Source organism: Pseudorca crassidens, chromosome 6 (genome assembly GCF_039906515.1).
Source record: "Pseudorca crassidens isolate mPseCra1 chromosome 6, mPseCra1.hap1, whole genome shotgun sequence".
Classification (NCBI taxonomy): domain Eukaryota; kingdom Metazoa; phylum Chordata; class Mammalia; order Artiodactyla; family Delphinidae; genus Pseudorca; species Pseudorca crassidens.
The window spans coordinates 59,662,711-59,683,121 of record NC_090301.1 but is presented as its reverse complement, the minus strand read 5'-3'; the positions used below and the strand labels follow the sequence as shown (position 1 = coordinate 59,683,121).

At 43.4% G+C, this 20,411-nt stretch overlaps 1 protein-coding gene across 5 annotated transcripts in view; it reads left to right on the top strand.

Annotated features, from left to right (window-relative positions):
- Positions 1 to 20,411, top strand: part of RAPGEF4 (Rap guanine nucleotide exchange factor 4) — a 316,664-nt gene that overhangs the window by 164,497 nt on the left and 131,756 nt on the right. For 3 of the 5 annotated variants that reach the window (XM_067741523.1, XM_067741520.1, XM_067741525.1), the window contains one exon: positions 17,390 to 17,462. In XM_067741523.1, coding sequence (XP_067597624.1) covers positions 17,390 to 17,462 — 73 coding nt within the window. The remainder of the gene's footprint in view (positions 1 to 17,389; positions 17,463 to 20,411) is intronic. The other 2 variants (XM_067741524.1, XM_067741521.1) reach the window with 1 other exon arrangement.

Sequence of the window (20,411 nt, the reverse complement as noted above, 5' to 3'; positions counted from 1 at the left end):
CGGAGTGCCTAGAGCCCGTGCTCTGCAACAAGAGAAGCCACCACAATGAGAAGCCCGCGCACTGGAATGAAGAGTAGCCCCCGCTCGCCCTAACTAGAGAAAGCCTGCACGCAGCAACGAAGATCCAACACAGCCCAAAATAAATTAAAATAAATTAATTTTTAAAAAATTTAATGAGAAGAGAAAACTCAACTGTGACTTTGGAAGAGGTGGGTGCTGAAATCTTTGCTCTGAGGGAGCATTTCAGAGAAGCCAAAAATAATGGCATAGATGTCTTGCCATCTGTTTTCTTATTCCAGTGTGTGCCAACCTTTTGGAAAATGCTCATACTTACATAGGCATGTGCACACTCTATTTTGGCCTTTGAAGTGGGCAATGAACATTGCATAATAATTATCGCAAAATTGGACTTGAGCTGTCTTGAACTTTCTGTGTGTTCCTTGGCTGATTGATGCCTTGTACTCTGAACATCTTCAAAGTATACCAAACAGAAGAACAGTTTTTGAATTTTCTTTAGAGTGCCTCTGTGGCTTCTGGTATATGAGGGAAGGTGGTGGAGAGGGGAGAGATTTGTTGTTACTTTCTGGGTCTGTTTTAAATGCCCCCTTGGCAGCATCCCTGCAACCATTTTGCTTTAATGTTTTCAGTTCTTCTTTGTTTTTAATCTCTTTTGAGACAACAGCTGGGTTCTACTTTTAGTACTTACTCTTGAGTCCCTGTCCTGTTGTGAGCCATTCTGATTTTTTTTTTTTAAGGGTTGTGGCATCCTACTTTTCCATAGTATTTAATTAAAAGTTTGGCTCTTTGGAACTTGTCATTGGCAACTGCTAGAAAACAGAGCCAGTGAATATTTTTAAGCCATCTGAGACCCTTTTTACCACTTTTGCAGCCTCCCCTATCCAAGGGTTGAGTGCTTTCTACCAGCTCCCTGCTTTTGGTGAAAGTTCACAATGCATGCTTTAGCTGAGATAAACTGTATGTGTTGATTTGTAACTTACATGAACTTGCCAAAAGAGGCGTATTTCCTGAGTTATTGTTCATAATTTTCTGTGATTTTTAGTTATTACTAAAATAGTTTAATTTTCTATATAGCAAACCTACTTCTGCCTCTGTTCTCTGAGACTGCCAGTTCTGAATTTTATGCTGACATAATTTGTCCCCAAAATACGTATGCTCAGGTTACCAAGGGCATTCAGAGATGAATATCTCATTTTGCATATGGGAGGGAGAGAGTTAGGAAGGGTAGGGATAAAAATAACACTTTCTCCAAAAAAAAAAAAACAAAACAAAAAAAAGCAGAATTTGCCCCAAAGGCATTTAGAATGATTGGCTTGTCCAGATCATGAATTTATAGAATGAGCTGTATATTTATGACAATTAAAAAAATTAACCCACTGTTGATCAGATTTCTCATGCTCCCCAGTGCCGTGGTATCCTCTTCTATCAGAGCCTTATCTAGAAAAATTACAGTGAAATGGAGCTCTTTCTGGGAAATAACCGAGCAATGAGGAAGAGATACCATTAAGACATTTTCTGAAAAGCCAAGTTTTAAACATTTTTTTAAAATCCTCCATTTTATGCCAGATTATATGAACTTCACACAGAATTTAACATACAGTAAGAAAACAGCCTGTTGAAACTGTCAAGATTTTTTAACCTTCCTTTTGAGGTCTTTGATTTGAAATGTCCTTATTGAGATAGGACAGACCAAAATTACCCAGTGAAGGAAGCGTCTCAGGATTCATGAGAAAAGTTATCCTCATCAGTTTTTTACTTTCTTTTTGAGATAACATAATTTTCAGGATAAATCATTATGACACACTGAATTATAATCTACAAATTAGAATATAATTGTGCAATTTGGGTATAATTCTCTTGCTCACATTTTATATTAGGCTTATTTCTTTGCAGACGTACAGTACTGTGAGTTTTTCATAAACAGCTATTTAAAGCCATTCACATGATCAAAATAATATTTATAGATATTCAGAAAATGATTAATCTTAAGATTGTGGCAAAGCAGAAAATCTCACTGTGTGGGTTTGCCACCTCCCCCAAGAAAAATGCAAGTTTTGGTTAAGTTCCCTGAATGAGTGTAGTGAAAATTCATTTCTTTGGGAACGATCATACAATTGAAAGACTAATTTAAATTAGGAGGGCACACTGGGCTTGGCTGAGGGCATTGTGGGAAAGCAAAGCATAATTTTCCTCCAAACAAAGACAAGCTTGTTGGAGAGCATGCTTTATTGCCTGGAAATTCTATATATATGCAAAGTTGCTCATCAATTCACTGTTGGGTTTTATGTGCTTGGTTTCTCCTTTTGTTTGGAAAAATCAAATGCTGAAAAAAGTAGGCATAGCTCTGCATGCTATAGGCACCAAGAAACCTACACATGCCAATTCTCTTGTTGTGCAGCGTTCCTGTGTGAGGAGCTGCCTGCAGCAGGGATGGACAGACTGGGGCTTCAGGCAGGTAACATCAGGGTATATACTTCAGCAGAGCCCACCCAGGATTCCTGGAAAATGACATCTTTTTCTGATCCCTCCCCCTGACAGCCAGGTGGATATGGTGGGTAAGGTAGGTTCACATCCTGCAAGGCCATTCAGTGTTTTCTCTTTTCTTCAAACAGCTTTATTATTGTGACACAATGCACAGACCGTACAATTTGCCCACTTACAGTATACAATTCAATAGCTTTTAGTATTTTGTACGACCATTTCCACGATCAATTTTAGAACATTTTTATCACCCCAAAAAGGCAAACTAGACCCCAGTTAGTGTTCTCTGCAGACCCAGCTTTGGGTAAATTAATGAAAGGAAGGTGGACATTCTCTAGGATGCTTCTAAACGGAAGTTCGCATCTTTGGAATTGCCTGCTCCAGTCTGTGTCTTAGTTTCATGGCATAACAGCCGTATTCAATACTCGTACACAGCATCTGCATGGTACTTTACAGCATGCAGAGCACTTTCTGTCAAACTGCAGCTGAGAGGCAGAAATGGCAGCATGACGAGCTTGGGGCTGGGAAGTTCCCAGGTGACTGGCCTGGAGGAGAGGAACCGTGTTATTTGGCAACATCAGAGGGGTAGACCTGCAGGCTGGAACCTGGGCATTTGAGCAACCTGAGCCCAGCTGTGTGAGGTCTGGTCGAGGGTGGGGACAGCAGGAGAGCCAGTGGCCAGAAGTGGATCCAAGCTGAGAAGAGGGATGGAGGGACCAGAGGATTTCCATACAGGAGGTTGGGGGCTTGTGCAGGTTCAAACATCGAGATGGAGGGTTGTCAGAACAGGAGACACAGATCTGAAAGGGAGGTGGAGGTCCTGTCATGGTAGGCAACCAGATGGGGAAGAGGACCACCCTTGAGGGAGGAGAAGCTGGAGTGGAGAGCACAGGAAAGCCGGGGAGAAGTCCAGCGTGGCTGCCTAATCCTGCACCCCCTGAATGCATCCACCAGCCACACAGCGTACCCCTTGCACTCAGTCAGCATCGCCCAACCACCTCCTCTTTGCTCTGAGTGACTCTGATCCGTGCTTCGTACTTTCCACCGTCCCCCCCTCCCCAACTCCGTACCTTTCCTCAGGCCCCCCGCACTCTCTAGACCCATTTGTACAGGACCATCTGGTCAGCATTTTTGTTCAGACTCATATACTGCCCTTTGGCCAGCTCCCTTACACCCATACGTGAGATGAAGAGGCACTTGGGCAGATGTCCCAGCTCATTGGGATATAGACAGGCTGGACCTCTAATTGGAGACGAACCAGAATGTCATCGTTTTGGGGGGGGGGGCGGTGTTGAGGGTGGGCAGAGAAGGTTCAGATAAGATTCCCATAGGTCCTGGGGTCCAGATTCAGAGTCCCTCACTTGGCTGCCACATCTCTCCTTAAAGGTGTCATTTTCAGCTTGACATTTTCACTGGAGGAAGAGGCATCCTTTTTGTCCACATTAGCTGTGTGCTGTGTGGAAAAGCGGTTGGCAATATCTCCTTTCCCAGTGAGGCTTACAAGGAATTTTTAATAAGGTGCTCCTCCACTCCCTAAAGTTTTCTCTCCAGATTGTTCTAACTCTCTGATGCAGTGTGCTTTAATTTTCCCCCCAAATTTAAATATACCTCAATGTATTTGATGGATGTTATTAAAAAATCATGTCCATGTTTATTGGGGCAAAATGCAATGATATTTTCAAAACATCAGGAATTTTATTTAAACCTACAATAAAATCAAGAATACCTATATATTACAAATAATTGGGAAACACAAATTCGTGTCTTATACTTTGGGTTTCCATAAGCATGGCACACTCATATCATATTGTTTAGATTTTGTGTTGACTGGTGGAAAGGTGGTTTCTTTCCTTCTAGCACTAGAGAGAGAATTTATAGGAAAGCCCGATGTAGCTATTTTCTGAGAATTGACATTTGAAGTTGAGTTTCTAGATTGCAGCAGAAATCAGTCTGTTTTTGTGTGTGATCAGAGGTTACTCTGTGTAGGACTGTTAAACTCCTCAGCTCTGCTTACAGTGGAGATGAGACATCTGGTGTCCTCGGGCCTCAAGACAGCCCAGTGTGGAGAATGCAAAGAGGCCAGAAAGCAATTCCCAGAAAACCTGATTACAAAAGGCTGGAAGGCTGACCTCTGAGGGCAGTGGCCAACAATCAAAATGACAGTGCTCGGAGAGCCTAGCAAAGTCCGCCTTGATCCAGGATGGCATTGAGACCAGGAGGGTCCTCTGGTCTGATGGGTGAGGCCTGGATAAAAGGGTTGCCAGCAGAGAAAGAACAAACAAAAACCGGACCAGGTGACTGCATTGCAGTTTTGTGTCATCTGTCAAGGTTGGGCAGTATTTCAGGCTAGAACTAGAGGTACAAGGGACAAGAAATATCCTCTAGGGAAGGAGGCAGGCAAGGGCAAGCAGGCTGTGGACTGCATTGAGGGCCGGACTCGAGTCCCAGCCGAGGAGTGGACACGTAAGGAGTCAAGGTCAAAGTCCAGCCATGGGGCCAAGCGCATGAGGTGGGATTTGGGGAAGGCTGTCGCGCTGTAACCCTTTCTACCCCTGCACACCTCCTCCCCACATGCCAGATACCTAGACACGTGGCACCCAGGGACCACTGTCCCTGCTGGTGGGGACAGAGCTTCCACTTGGATAAGGACTTGCTGGAGAGTCAGAGGCAGCTGGACCTACAAAATGGGGGCAGAGCCTGTAACTGAGCCGAGTTGGGGAAGGCAGATGTTGACAGAATAAATGCACTAAGAGTAATCACCTAAAGTTTCAACTCTGACTCCTTGTCATTTCTTGGAAACTTTTAATTTTTATATAATTTTAAATATACTCAGAAAAAATGCAAGAATAGCATAAAGAACTCCCCTAAGCTTTTTACTCCAATTCTGCCAATTATTTGCATTTTGCCTCGTTTTCTTTGTCATTCTTTGTCTTTTTCATTTGTTTCTGAATCATTTGTAATTTGAGACATTGTATTCCTCTATTACTAAATATTAAATATTTCAGGGTATGTTTCCATAGAACAAGGACATTTTCTTATATTACCACAACACAGTTACCAAAATCAGAAAATAATACTCAGACACCATCCATAATGTTTTGCTTTGTTTTTAACATCTTTATTGGAGTGTAATTGCTTTACAATGGTGTGTTAGTTTCTGCTTTATAACAAAGTGAATCAGCTATGCATATACATATATCCCCATGTCTCCTCCCTCTTGCGTCTCCGTCCCACCCTCCCTATCCCACCCCTCTAGGTGGACACACAGCACCGAGCTGATCTCCCTGTGCTATGCAGCTGCTTCCCACTAGATATCGGTTTTAGATTTGGTAGTGTGTATATGTCCATGCCACTCTTAACTCCGTCCCAGCTTGCCCCTCCCCTTCCCCATGTCCTCAAATCCATTCTCTACGTCTGCGTCTTTATTCCCGTCCTGCCCCTAGGATCTTCAGAACCATTTTTTTTCTTTAGATTCCATATATATGCGTTAGCATACAGTATTTGTTTTTCTCTTTCTGACTTACTTCACTCTGTATGACAGACTCTAGGTCCATCCACCTCACTACAAGTAACTCAATTTCGTTTCTTTATATGGCTGAGTAATATTCCATTGTATATATGTGCCACATCTTCTTTATCCATTCATCTGGCTATTGTAAATAGAGCTGCAGTGAACATTGTGGTACATGACTCTTTTTGAATTATGGTTTCCTCAGGGTATACGCCCAGGAGTGGGATTGCTGGGTCGTATGGTAGTTCTCATCCATAATGTTTTATAATTTCTCTTCTATTATTTTAAACTGTCAGAGATTGAAATTTAATTAAATTTCTTTTTTCTTCTGACAGTGTTGGGGGAGGGAGCACACACAATATTTTTTCTTCAAATGGATGACATGGAAGCCTTTTTCAAGTTTACAGAAAATACAGTTGGCAGCCGATGGCGCTACAACATAATGATACCAATTAGATAAGCCACCAGAGAGATCAGAGACGTTTCCAAGTGATATGCTTGCCCATTTGTTTGCCTTGGAATTAAATTTTTACAGTGCTGTCTGATTTTCAAGAATAAAACTGAAATCACCACTTGGTAAGAGCTGTATATATGATCTTTATCTTTTTGTCTTAAACTCAGGAAAGATCTATTGACAATGCAAATTCAATATATTTTCCAGATCTCCCCCAGTTGAGTTAAATGGAGGTATAGCCCCCAAGTGAGGTGTCTAACAAGAAAGCGATAGTGAAATGTGTTCTTATAGCAAAAGCTATCCAAAATGTATTATTAGGAACAAAAGGACAAAACATCATGTACCATATGATCCCTTTTGTTTAAAGCCAATGGAGAGGTATATGTTGGCATGAGCATAGAAAAACTCTGGACCTTACAGAAGAAATGAGTGTCAGTGGTGAACTCAGCAGTAGCCTGGGTAGGTCAGTAGGTGGGAGGGGAGTGAGAGGGGAGAATTTTTTTTTTTCATTTTACAAACCATGTAGTTTAAATTTTTTGCCATGTGCTTTTATTTATTTTATAGCAATAAAAATTTTTATACTAGAGAGGAAGAATGGGAGAGAAAAAGGGACAGTGGTAGTTAGAACAAAATAAAAAGGCAAACTTATTTCAAAATGATGTGCTTAGAAAGCGACAGCAATAGGCAGAATTATGAAAAAATAAGTTGGATATATAAAATGAATCATTTTCTACCATCATCTATTTATATATGGCTGCCAGTTTTTTTCAGCTAGATTCATACATGGGTCTCTTAAAACTAAATTTTCACTAACGAGTGCATTTTGGTGCTAATTCTGGTAGAGAAGACTGGCTGCTCTATCCCTCTGTACTTTCTTTTAAATTACAAAATTGATTAGTACTTAGAGATTTTTGATGAGTTAAGTTTAGGTCTTGTTTTATCAGCATCAACTGATCTTCATGCTTCTCCTGTCCCTTCTCTAAAAGCAAGAAGCTTATTCATAAAGAGCAAACAAACATCTCAGAGATATTTGACCGTGGACATCATATGGTTTCAGATGGTTTCTTTCATTGTATCTTCAGATTATCAGATTTATTTATTTATTTTTTTTGCAGTACGCTGGCCTCTCACTGTTGTGGCCTCTCCCGTTGCGGAGCACAGGCTCCAGACGCGCAGGCTCAGAGGCCATGTCTCACGGGCCCAGCCGCTCCGCGGCATGTGGGATCTTCCCGGACCGGGGCACGAACCCATGTCCCCTGCATCGGCAGGTGGACTCTCAACCACTGCGCCACCAGGGAAGCCCCAGATTTATTTTTGTAGATCTTCATCCATTAGGCTTATTTCTCTTTCAGGCATTAATTTTTTAACTGGGAACGTAGCCCTTGGCCAAATCAGTATGAGAAGAAATCATGATGTAGAGGGAATGGGGACTAGTATTTATTGTGTGCCTGGGTTGTGAGGTGCTTTACCCGGGTTATCTCATTCAGTCCTTCAATCAACCATGAGGGGTATATGGTGATATTTCTGGTTTATTACTGGGGAACCTAAACCTCAGAATGTTTGAGAAATACTATCAGTAATCCATTCACTTACTCATTTGCTCAACAAATATTCATTGAAAGTCTGCTATGTTCCAGGCCCTGTGCTGGGTCTTAGGTACGCAGTGGGGGAATATACATGTGGTCCCTGCCCTCCATTAGCCTATAGTAGAAAAGAGGAGAGAGCCACTGGACCAGCACACACTCAGATACAGTACAGAACCACACAGTACCTGGGCACACTGACGGCAACGGTATGACACTGGGAGAGAAAATAACAAGAGACTCCTGTAAACTGGGAGCTCAGAGAAGGCCATGCGTAAGTGCAAGTGAGTGGAAATTGGCAAGGATGAGCAGTGGGAAGTGTGCTTCAGGCAGCAGGAGGCCTGGAGGGGAAAGCTCAGTGTGCTGGAGGATCTCAAAGTGCCAATGTGATTGGAGACGAATAAAGGGGAAGAGTGTAGGAACTGAGGCTGGAGGGGCAGCTGGGGGCCAGGTCCAGTGAAGGCTCAAAAATCTTGTTAGCACCAGTGGCGGTTTGCAGGACCGGGTTGGGAATTCATGTTTGCCTAGATCCTAAAGCTTATATCCCCCCAACTCTTTCAGCCTTGCTCTTTCTCATGCCCTACCCCCTAGGACACAAGCCACTCTAGTGTTTTCTTCCACACTGTTTTCCAGAATGGCGAATGCACCGCTTTCATTATTGACACCTCCTAGTGCTCGTGAGGAGAGAAGTGGAGGCCTAGTCTGTTACTTGATGATACAGAGGGGATTAGAAAGTATGGGCCTGGGCGAGACGCCTAAGAGCACAGTCTGCAAGGAAAACAGTTCAGGTGATCTAGAGCAGAGAGGTGACAGGAGCCGGGAACCACTCAAGGAATTCAAGGAGTACGGTATTCCACAAGAAACAGAAGCTTCCAGAACCACACAGAGCTGTTAACTGGGATTCCCCAGATATAGGCAGTCCGTATATATGGGATTGGATTGACAAGGATGTTTCAAGGTTGTTGACAGCACCTTGGAGCAGAACTAGTAGAAATGTTACCAGTGAAGGCAGATGAAGAAAGTAGGCACCGAATGTGTGAGCAGAAAAGCTGCGGGAGTTTGCAATAAATTCAAGTAAAAAGGCTCCAAAGGTCAAGCATGTTTGAAGGTAAGAAGCAGCCGACTCCAGGCTGTCGAGTTCCGTCAGTGTATGAAACAGGCAAAAGTCACTGCCCTTGTGTAGTTTCCATTCGTGGATGTGGCAAAAACCGGGGTCCTGTATGCACAGTGGGCTTTCAGGTAGGAGTGGGGTTAAGGAGGTCAGGTGAGAGAAGCCTGTGGATGCTTCTAGAGAAACTCAGAAAATAGCCACGGAAATGCATAGTACTTATGCCCCAGTGGTTTCGGGTTTTGAGAGACAAAGCCGGAAACTAAAGAAATGCCTCTAAAGTGGAAGTTCAGATACCTGTTTGGGCCACGAAAAGAGCCCCCTACCCCACTTTCTTAGTCTGTTCAGGCTGCTATAACAGAATACCACAGACTAGGGGACTTTGAAACAACAGAAATTTATTCTTTCCAGTTCCGAAGGCTGGAAGTCTGAGATCAGGGTGCCAGCATGGTCGGGTAAGGGCCCTCTCCCCGGCTGCATAGAAGAGTACTGACCCCATTCATGGGGGCTTCCCCCTCCTACTTAAGCGCCTCCCAAAGGCCCCGCCTCCTAATACCGTTACCTTGGGTGCTAGGATTTCAGCATATGAATTTGGCGGGGATACAGCCAGACTATAGCACCTCCTGAATCACTACTCACCAATCCCCCTCCTACGCTGCCTGCTGCCCTTTGTAAGTACCTTGTAGAGCAAGAATGCAAAGTCATTCTTGCTCTACAAGGTACTTGTTCTAATGGTAGCTTGTTCTAATGGGACGACAGTCGGGGCTGTTACTTTCTGCGAAATGATCCTTTATTTTAGGTTTTTAAATGATTGATGCATCCTAATTTTGTATTATCAATATTTAAGCACTTTCTTGGAATTTGCATGTTCCCATGGTATGTAGGACGATATTCCTGTTAGTTTTATAAGTGCTGGTTTTCATCATTTTAATTCAGGATAACTATACTTAATAGTCATCACTTTGAAGACGAATATGTTTAAATAAAATGTCAATCAACAGGTTTTTATATAAACAAGGAGGTAGCAGTTATTTAGAGAACGTTCATAGTCTCATTTATACATTAGATGGACTGTAGTAGGTTCAGGCTTAGCAAAAAGAGAGTTTAGGAGGATTTCCTGTGCAATAACAGCTCCAGAACAAATTATTTTATGACTCAATGAAGTAGCATTGACCTACTGTGTGTGTATGTCTTCCTCTCAATTTGAGTTTTTCTAAGAGAAGCTCATGGCTATTTCAGTCCCTCAAAGATGCAGAGTGTGCACTAAAATTATAATCATTCATGAGCTCATTCATGAGCCTCCTGAAATCGCCGAACCTTTTAGTCATATTAAAAGCGCACGTGTGTTGAGTGTGCTTTGGCAAGAAATCCGAGGCTTTATCATCAAGTCTAAGTACTTGGAGATTGTTTGGCCTTGAGGAACGAAGGGTCTTTACCACCCCTGCTCCCCGTATCTCTCTCTTCCCTCTCCGCTAATCTCAGGCCCCTTTGAGGGGCCACATCCAGGCCTGCCCTCCCCTTAAGGGCTTAATGCCTTCCTTATTTTCCCATCAAAACCGTTCTCCACACAGCAGCCAGAATGATCTTTTAAAAACACATGTCTGTTCTTGTCACTTCTCCACTTAAACCGCTTCCAATTATAGTAGGATAAAGTTCCAAATTCCTCTCATGGCCTCCAAGGCCTCGCCTGTTTGGCCCGTGCACCGCTCTGTCCCCACTGCCTTCCCCTCTCCCGACACCCTCATCCTGACTCTCCTGCCAGAGACGTGTCTTTGTCTGCACACCACCCCTGTTCCCCCTCTACCTGGAAGGCCCTCTGGCCCTTACCTCCAAGCCCTCTCAGCCTCAGATTTCACGTCCTTGCCCTGACTCCCAGATCTGAATTTGCGCCACGCTCTACCACCCAGCCACGTTTTCAGTACCTTTTTTACTTCTATCCCCTGGGACCACTGCCCTGAGATGATTGTATGATCACGTGAGAATGGCTGTCCCCATCCCTAGAAGCAGATGATTGTATGATCACGTGAGGATGGCTGTCCCCATCCCTAGAAGCAAAGCCCCTGGGGATCCCACTGTGAGGACCCCACTGTGCTTCTCTTTTCCCCTTGACTGCTTTAGTGAATGCATTTTTCTCTCCCTTTCCCTCCGGGCTAATCTGACTCATCTCTGTGACTGAGTGAGGGCTGCCTAAGCTGTATTCCTCACCGCCCTGCTCTCACTTGAGGGAATCTGAGGGACCCTCCACCTATGGGTTGGGATCTCTGCACCTTCACAGGCCAGGAGGAGAGAGAATTTCAAACAGGAAGTTTCTGTGGGAGACTGTATTTGCTTACTTGCAGCAGCATCTTACTCGGGCTTCATTCTAGAATTCTTAAGCGATTCAGGTTTGGGAAACTTCCTCCATTAGAGCTATAGTTGTGATTATTGCCCTCCCAACTACAGCTCTTGCAGGTTACTCATGAATTAAAAATGGCCAGGAGTTGGCAAACAGATTTTGCCTCCATTTAGGTATATCTATATTAGAGCCGAAGGATGAATTAAACATCACTGAAGAAGAGGCAATAGAAGTTCTCTGTGCCTGTTAGGTCGATGCTAGAGAAATCAAGAAACAAGGAAAAAGAATAAGCCGGCAGTAAGAGGTAAACTCGGTCCAGCCAGTGATCTGCTGTGAGAGAAGCAGTACATATGGCTCTAAAAGGGTAAAAAGAAAAATTCTGCATGAAGGTTTCCCTCTACAACTGCTTTACTTTTTCCCCTTCTCCTCTTCACATGTTTAAGAATTTTCTAGATCTCTGGGATTTTAGAGCAATGTGCCATGTCCGTTTTCCCACCATCCATTACACATACAGAAGTGGTGAAAGAACTCTTGCCAAGAAACAGAAAAGGGGGGGGCCTATACTTTACCTCCCTATTCTAAGTTATTTTACCGCATAATCAGGATACTTTCAGAGAAGGTACAGGCAACCTGTTTGTCATTACATTTCATGAACTCAGCTTTAATACTTTGGGAGACCCTAGTACAGATGTGATGAATGGGACGTGATGACACGACATATCCCCACACCCCTGGTAGAGTCCCCTCTATTCTTCTGCAACCCTGGACACTGCCCACCATGAGCTGTCATTAGCATGTCCCTGTTCTGAGCACATGTGCATCGCCCCTACCCTCAGGTGTTCACAGCAAGGCCTGTCGATCATCCTCATGGCTTCCTGTTTTTAATGTTTTTCTAGAGTTGATATCCCAGCCTAAGGATGTTATTTACGTTTTTCCTGAAACCTGAAGATCTCCTAGGTGGATGGGGTTGGTGGCAAAAGGCAGGGGACAGTTGCTGGGAAGGCTTGTACCCAAAGCTGAGGTCCGCACCTGGCTGCTGTGGAATGTGGTGACAGTTGCGTGCTGGCAGCCTAGATGCCTTGGCAGTGGGCAGCAGCTCAGAGAACACCCAGGAAAGCCCTCAGTGTGTCAGGAAAGCCTTGACTTCCAGGGTGGGGAGTTCCGCCCCACTGGGACCCCTTCTTCTCTTGTCACAGAGGATCTAGCTAGGGTTCAGGCTGCCGGCCTTTATTCTCTGTGTGTCCTGCTTGGCAAATTGAGACTGGCCTTTAGAATATGACATATGTCTACTATGTCCCCTCCTCCAGCAGACACCACCCAACTTTTATATCTGGCTCCTAGGCTACAGCTGGGCCATGTGGGGCCATTGCGCGGAGTAGAGAAAGGTACCCCCCGCTCTGGGTGGCAGCAGCCCCAGCCTGGGGCTCAAGGCTGTGCAGCAGAGCTGGATTTGCCCACAGCCTCCCTCGGCCTGGTAGCTGCTCTGCCAGCCTCCCAGCCAGCCTTCCTCGGTGGCTTTGGGGGGACAGTGAAGGGGCTGAGACATGGACCAGGTTTTAACCTTCCTAAGACTGTCATCTTTTGTCTTTTCTCAGAAAACATTAGGATAGACAGTGGCATATCTCCACCTTGATTTAAGAACAGGCTTCTGGCCTCACTAGCCTGAGGATTTCTTCCCTGCACTGACTTTGCTTTAAAAACTGGCCAATTGTAATTTAGAGGGTTTTTTTTTTTAAGATTTTTGTTAACCCAAATCAGTTCTGATGGCTGAAAGGCTTTACTTACTTTCGTTCAGTTATTTCTGGGCTTTCTCTCCTGGGCTCTTCCCTTCTCCTTGGACTCTTTTGCCATGTGGGTATGAAAGCAGGCAGTATATTATAAAATTACTTTAGAACATCTATTCTTTAAATTCTTATTTCTCCATAGCTCCCTTTAGCAGACAGGTCAGTGGATGTATTGTGGGTCTTTATATTGTGTGTATCAACAGCCTCAGTAATGAGAAGTCACTTAGAGAGTGTTCTTCCCTAAAGCTGGACACTCTGCTTGGGAAATATCGTCAAATATATTGGGATTAGTTTGACCAATTCTTGATCGTTTCTTACTACTACAGTAATCATGTATTAAGTGCCTAATATGTGCTGGGCACTTCTCTAGATTTTATTTCTCATCCTCCCAATGGCCCTGAAAGATGGGTGATATTATCCCAGGAAACTGAGGTAAGTAACTCACTCAGGTTCACACAGGTGGCACGTGGCAGAATCAGAATTAAGACCCCTTTCTTGTGTGATTCCAGCATCTGCGCGCTTTCCGTTACATCAGAGGCGCTTGGGTTTTTCCACTGAAGTTCTCTGAATGTAGAGGAAATCAATACATAACGCCTTGGGTCTAGACCCTTTGTAGCTAGAAGTAGCCAGAAGCAAGCTCAAACTTCCTTTGAAGTTGCATGTGCTTTAATCTTTAAATTTTATGCAGATTTAGTTTTCTGCTCCATAATATAAAAGTAATGCTTTAAACTATTTGACATAGAATAAAATGGTAAGCTCTAGGAAGAGCTCCTGTTAACCCTTGTCACATACCCTCTTGCCCTGCTGGGCGCTACACTAGGGGGATCTGCACACCTCAGTTTGAGAAGGGCAGCATTGCACCATGATGCATCTCAGTTAAATTCTTAGTTCTACCGGTTTTGTTGATAACCCTTTCAGGTATGGAGCAGCCTGTCATTTGGCCAATCTACAACCATAGACGTCTTTCTAACAGAGAATAGAACCCCTAACACTTCATAGGCAAATCCTAATTTGGTCTTTGTTGATTCTTCGTGGAGATCTTTGATTGACATCTGTCTGGCTGGAAGTTGAGAGATTTTTTAATTCTGTGGTTTGTAAACTTTTCTTTTTTAGAAGCAAAAGTCATCTTTCAAATGAAATTGCTCTTAGAACTCTAAATTATATATCAGCTAAAAGTGAAGACGCTCTAGTTGAAGGTTCTGCTTCCATGGTACCCTTGCCTGAGGGTCCTCCAAGGAGCCCAGGGTTCTGCAGAAATAGGTTTTAAAAACCCATTGCACCCACTCCCCACCCTCCAGCTCTGGCAACCACCAATCTGTTCTCTGTATCTCTGAGTCTGTTATATTTATATATTTTGGATATTAACCCCTTATCAGATACATGATTTGTAAACATTTTCTCCCATTTAGTAGGTTATTTTTTCATTTTGTTGATTGTTTCTTCTGCTGTGCAAATACTTTTCAGTTTAATGTAGTCCCACTTACTGATTTTTGCTTTGATTGCCTTTGCTTTTGCTGTCAAATCCAAAAAAAGTCATGCCAAGACCAACATCAAGGAGCCTACAGCCTATGATTTCTTCTAGGAGTTTAATGGTTTCAGGTCTTACGTTCGAGACTTTCATCCATTTTGAGTTAATTTTTGTGTATGGTGTAAGATTGTGGTCCAGTTTCATCCTTTTGCATGTGGCTGTCCAGTTTTCCCAGCACCTCCTTTGTTGTAAATTAAGTGACCATATACGTGTGGGTTTATTTCTGGGCTCTGTGTTCTGTTCCATTCATCTATGTATCTAATACATTATTTTTAAATTCAATTCAGCAATGACATTTATGGAACAGTTAGAAATTTGCACTTGACTGGATATTATTGAGACATTGTTACATTTCTTAGTTGTGATAGTGGTGTTATGGTTTTGTTTGGAGGAAGAAAAGAATCCTTACCTTTTAGAGATTCCTACTGAAATATTTATGGATTAAATGATATATGTGGAATTTGCTTCAAAATAACTGAGAGGGGCAAGTGGATAGGATTGTAGATGAAATAACATTAGTCATGAGTTCATAATTATTGAGGATGGATGTTAAGTATGCGGTGTGGTATTCTTTCTATTTTTATATATGTTTGAAAATGTCCATTCACATTCCCGAAGTCAACGATAAGTGTTAATATCCTATTATGTGCAAGACAGGGTACCCTGTTTTGCAGGAGATCGATGTTTCACAAGTGCATGGGGCCTTGTCTGCTTGTTCTCTGCAGTAAGCGCAGTGTCTAGGACACAGTCTGCACATAGTAGATGCTCAGTACAAACACACGCGGAAGCCCAGCCCGCACTCTGTGCCCCAAACGGCTGCTCTGTTTTCTGCTCCCAGGAGTGGCAGTCCTGGTAACATGCTCCAACTAGGTCTGAGCCAAGCTCAGACCTAGTGCTATGGAGTTGAAGGAAGGCAGAGTCCTGTTCATTTAGGAGTCAGCAAGGTGCTTCCCTGGAGTTCATGGAAATTGACATTGAGGTGCCTGAGACAAATTGCATCCAAAACAACATCTCTAAGCAAAGCAAAATTGCTCCTTTAATTTAACATGAATTATTTCTTTCAGGAGCCTGTTAATGTAGTTGCTAACAGTGACAGGAATACCTCAAAAGGCTGTAGGGGGTCATAGAACCTTCTTAGAACATAACCTAGCCCATCTGCTCTCTCTGAGCCTGTTTTGTTCAGAGTCCAGCATAATATTATGCCCAGAAGTGTGCTTTGATCAGTGCTTTCTCATGAGGAAGAAAAGTAGATAGTATCATAAGAAAGTGGAAAAGCAGAATTGGGGAATTATCAAAGGAAATGTCAGGAATGCAGGGTGATGGATTGGTCCCATGTGTACGTTGGAGTGATTAGTTAACTCAGAGGCGGAGAAAAATCATGATTTTAAATGTTGGCGTGCAGGTGTTAGTATAGTTGCCTCAGAACGAGAAGAAAACAGGATTAAAAAAAAAAAAAAAAGCTAGTCACATCTTGACTAGAAGAAGGCTCTTTTGAGAACTCGTCAATGTTACTTTACAAACACCATTCAAATCTACCAAATGGGCCAGATGGCTGCTCAAATACTGCATGCTGCCAGCTGCCCATTGCTACAGATGAAGTCTTTTCTGCTGACGTTTGTGTAACCCACAGGCACGTTATAGAGTGTTGATTCCTTTGGTGCTGTTTAACATTTATGTGTCATCATAATTATAAACCATAAATATACATGACACCACGCAATAAATAAAATTGCCCAGCTTTTCACTCTGAAAGGGGAGGAGGCTGTACTGATTACCTGAGAAGAGACGATGTCTTACACTCACTTTCCATTCTTCATAAATGTCACTCCTCTCTTGTTGGGTGCTCTACCTGCATGCTTTACGCTCGCCAAGCCTTATCCCTTCCAAACAGCACAGACTCCCAAGGCTAATGTGTATCGCTGAGCCCCAGGTTTTAAAGCAGGCCTGGACCAAAAGTTAGGGGGAGACAATTCAGGGGAATCCACGTAGTTCTAAATGAAGCCAAACTATTGTATTTGACAACAAATCGAAAGTTCTTGGGAGGTCACATAACGGGCAGGTGTACTGTGTAAAAGGAAGTTGGTAAATGGCGATGAATCAGCTTCTTTCAAAACAGACATTTTCTAGAGATGCATTTCTTTTGGCTTTGAAAGACAGTTGATTCAGTGCTATTCACCTGTTAAGAAGGCGGCACTTTTATTCGTATCTGCATCTGCAAAAACCAAATGTCTTTTCCCTCCTCAAAATCCTGAGCGTGTGTTTGAGAGCACGAGAGGCTTGGTGAGAGGTGGAGGGGAGGGTAAGAGCCCGCACCGTTTGGTTAATCAGCCGCAAATACATGGAGGAACGGGCTGTGATAGAACTCTCTCCCCAACAGGGGCTCTTTCAGTCTCATCTGGGAAGACCTCTTTAGAACACAGCATTTTTATTTTAGGCCCCAGAGCCCAGACAGCACGCTCCATGGCTCTATAAATACAAGACTCAGATGCTTCCTGACACCCAGCGTTTCTGCTTCTTAACATGTAAATACGTGAATGTTCAAAGTGAGTAAATATCCGTACCCTGAGTTTACAATCTTGTCTTTCAGAAGTATCGACAGTACATGGCAGGACTTCTGGCTCCTCCTTATGGTGTTATGGAAACAGGCTCTAACAATGACAGTAAGTGAAAAACATGAACATTTTGGATATAAAAGTCTGTTGTGCGGCATGTGTGTTCATGTGACACAAAAATACTTCCTACACCAGCTTGACAGTAAGTCTCCAGACTCTCTTGTGGATAAACAGACCCACCAGCCCACACTTGAGTTATTTTAAAAAATTGTTCCTGTAGTATAATTTCGTGGTCTGAGCTGATAGAGGGAGGTATGCTCTGGTACTAGTTGGAACTTCAGCATGCGTTCCCAAAATACCTTCATTTTAAAGTGTTGTTTCTGGGCTCTTTTAAAAATGGGGTTCAAGAACTGTGTTTGTCGTAGACCCCTGAGAGCCACACCTCTTGCTTCCTTTGATGCTACTGACCAAGGAGAGAAGCAGCGGGATTCATTCTTTCTTCTTCTTAAATCGTGGCCTCTTCCAATTCCAGGCCTTTTGTAAGAGATCTGGAATCAGCCAGGTGAGTCTCTGGCTGATCATAAAAGAAAGGAAGTTTTTCTCTGTGATGCTCTTTTCTAATGGGTGCCCACGAGACTCGAAGAAATCCTGTGTCCTGAGTCTGTTTATCTGTTCGTGCATGTCAGAAGCACCTTTTCAGCACTCGATACCATCCCTGGGAGTTGCTCGTTGAGGCTCTGTGTCCCCTTACCTGGCTCTTGTCCGTATATGTGTTACGAGGCAGCGAGCCCCGGGGTTTCTGAAGCTGTGGCGCTTCAACACTGACACACTGATGGGTCGAGCAGTACTTCCACTCCAAGCATCTTCAGAGCCAGAGCCACCCTTCCCATCCTCTTCCTACCTCCTTGAATTCCCACTCTCATTTTCACGCTCAGACTTGTCACTCTCTACAGGTGACCCTCCTTCCCGCCTGACCAGGATCTTAAGTGAGCTTCCGTCCCCTCTGTTTCCCAGTTTCTGGGCAGCCTGTGCCCTCTCTTTCTCTGTTTCTCTTCTGTCCTTGGAGAGGTGGGTGTTGGAGGGCAGATCTCTCTTTCCTTTCATTTCTTCCCCTGTTCTTGATTTTTCTCCCCTGGCTGATCTAGGGATGACCAGTAACTGAACTGGAAATCCCAGCTCTGCTGTCTCCTAGCTGTGTGACTTCCGTTAAGGCACTTAGTGTCTCTGTGCCTCGGTTTCCTCATAGGATTGTTGTGAGGATTAAATGAAGCAAAACGTGTCAAATGTTTAGAAGCAAATGTGCCGGGCGTATAATAAGCACCCAGGTGATGTGAGCTATTATTTCCTCACCACCAGTTACTCTTTAACCCCTCAAAGTCTTCCTTCTGCCGTATACTTCTTGACTCAAGCCATCTGAATTCTCCAGTGACCAACCAATAGCCAGCCTCAGTCATTACTATTACACACTCTCTATGACTGGGTAAGATTTTCCATGTTCGGACGCCATCCTCCCTTGGGTCCCAGCTTCCACTGCATTATCCTGGTTTTCTTGTATCTCTCTGGCCCCTTGTATTCTTTCATGGGTATTCTTCCCCTCAGCTGGAAGTTCAGACAGCCTTGGCTATTTTTCTCTTTTTTCCTCTATACTGACCCCTCCACCGTTGCATCCTTTCTTGCAACTGATACAAATCTGTTTGAGTCTTACAAAGGGCAGCCTAACTTTCCAAGTGACTACTGATCTCATTCTCTTTCCACCCGGAAGTCCTCCTGGTCTCATGCACTCAAAATATCAGTAACGGAATACATCGTGATTCCCACAAACCATCCTTCCTCCTGAAAGTGTATTTGCATTCATAACTCCACTGTCCTCCCATACCAGGTACTAAACCTCCACTGTTTTGGGGTCCTCTTTTCTCTCACCTCCACCCCCCTGAAGTTAATCACTTGTCCATCCCTTGTTCCTTCCTCTGTAGTGTTCATATTCTTTCTTTTCCCTCCCCTCTGCAGCCCCCTGGCTGAGGGCCTCATCACCCTTGACCTGAGAGCAAAGATGGCTCAACTGGCTTTGAACCTTCATTATTTCACTCTTGGTGTACCCTACACCTGACTTACACAGAACTTTTTTAATTTACTTTTTATTATGAAAAATTTCAAGCATACAGAATGATACAGTTAATACCTATATTGTCATGACTTTAATTAATATTAAACTTTAATACTTAAATAAGATTAGTAATAATTTAATAGGTATTTTCATATTATTATTTTGCCATATTTCCTTCTTCTAATCATATATATACATGTCACCCCAAATACTTCAGCAGGCATTTTTGAAAATACAGACTTTTCCATGCAAAAACCACACCATTATCATACCTGATTACTGGTATGATTTTCCTTAATAATATCCACCACTCAATCCAAGTCCGAATTTCCCCAACTGAATGTCTTTGTAGTTAGTTAATCGTTCAAACTGCGCTTCCATGAAGGACTGTGCCATTGCCTCTGGTTTTTATGTCTTAGGTGTCTTTTAATTTTGAAAAGTCTCTTCCCTCCTTTTTCTTGATCATACCACTCTGTTGGTCAGAACCTTTAATGCTGGTCCACGGCCAGGCATAGAAGGTGAAATTCCAAGACTTCTAATGCCTTAGCCCGACTTGCAAGTTCCTGCATGGCCTGAGAGCACGTTTTCAGTATTATTTCTCTACAGATACCCTAATTTCTATCCACTCTGATACGATGATTTGTACAACTGTGTGTTTATCTTATTAAACCTCCTAGAAAGTAAGCTTCTGTTACAACCCTGTATCTCCTCATTAGTCAACTCTAGTCCTTTCAAATGGTCGTTGGATGGATGGATAAATGGATGGATGAGCTCAAGACGAATTTCAGAGTGCTGACATTGGGCCACGCTTACTCTTTCTGGCAGATCCGAGAACTGATGGCAAACATGTTCATTAATACTCTGCTCGAGAGGACAACCCTCTCTGTCCCCTTGTTTCCTGCCTGAGCTGTTATGTCCCGATACTATCCCAGGTTGGGGGTCAAAGTTTAATT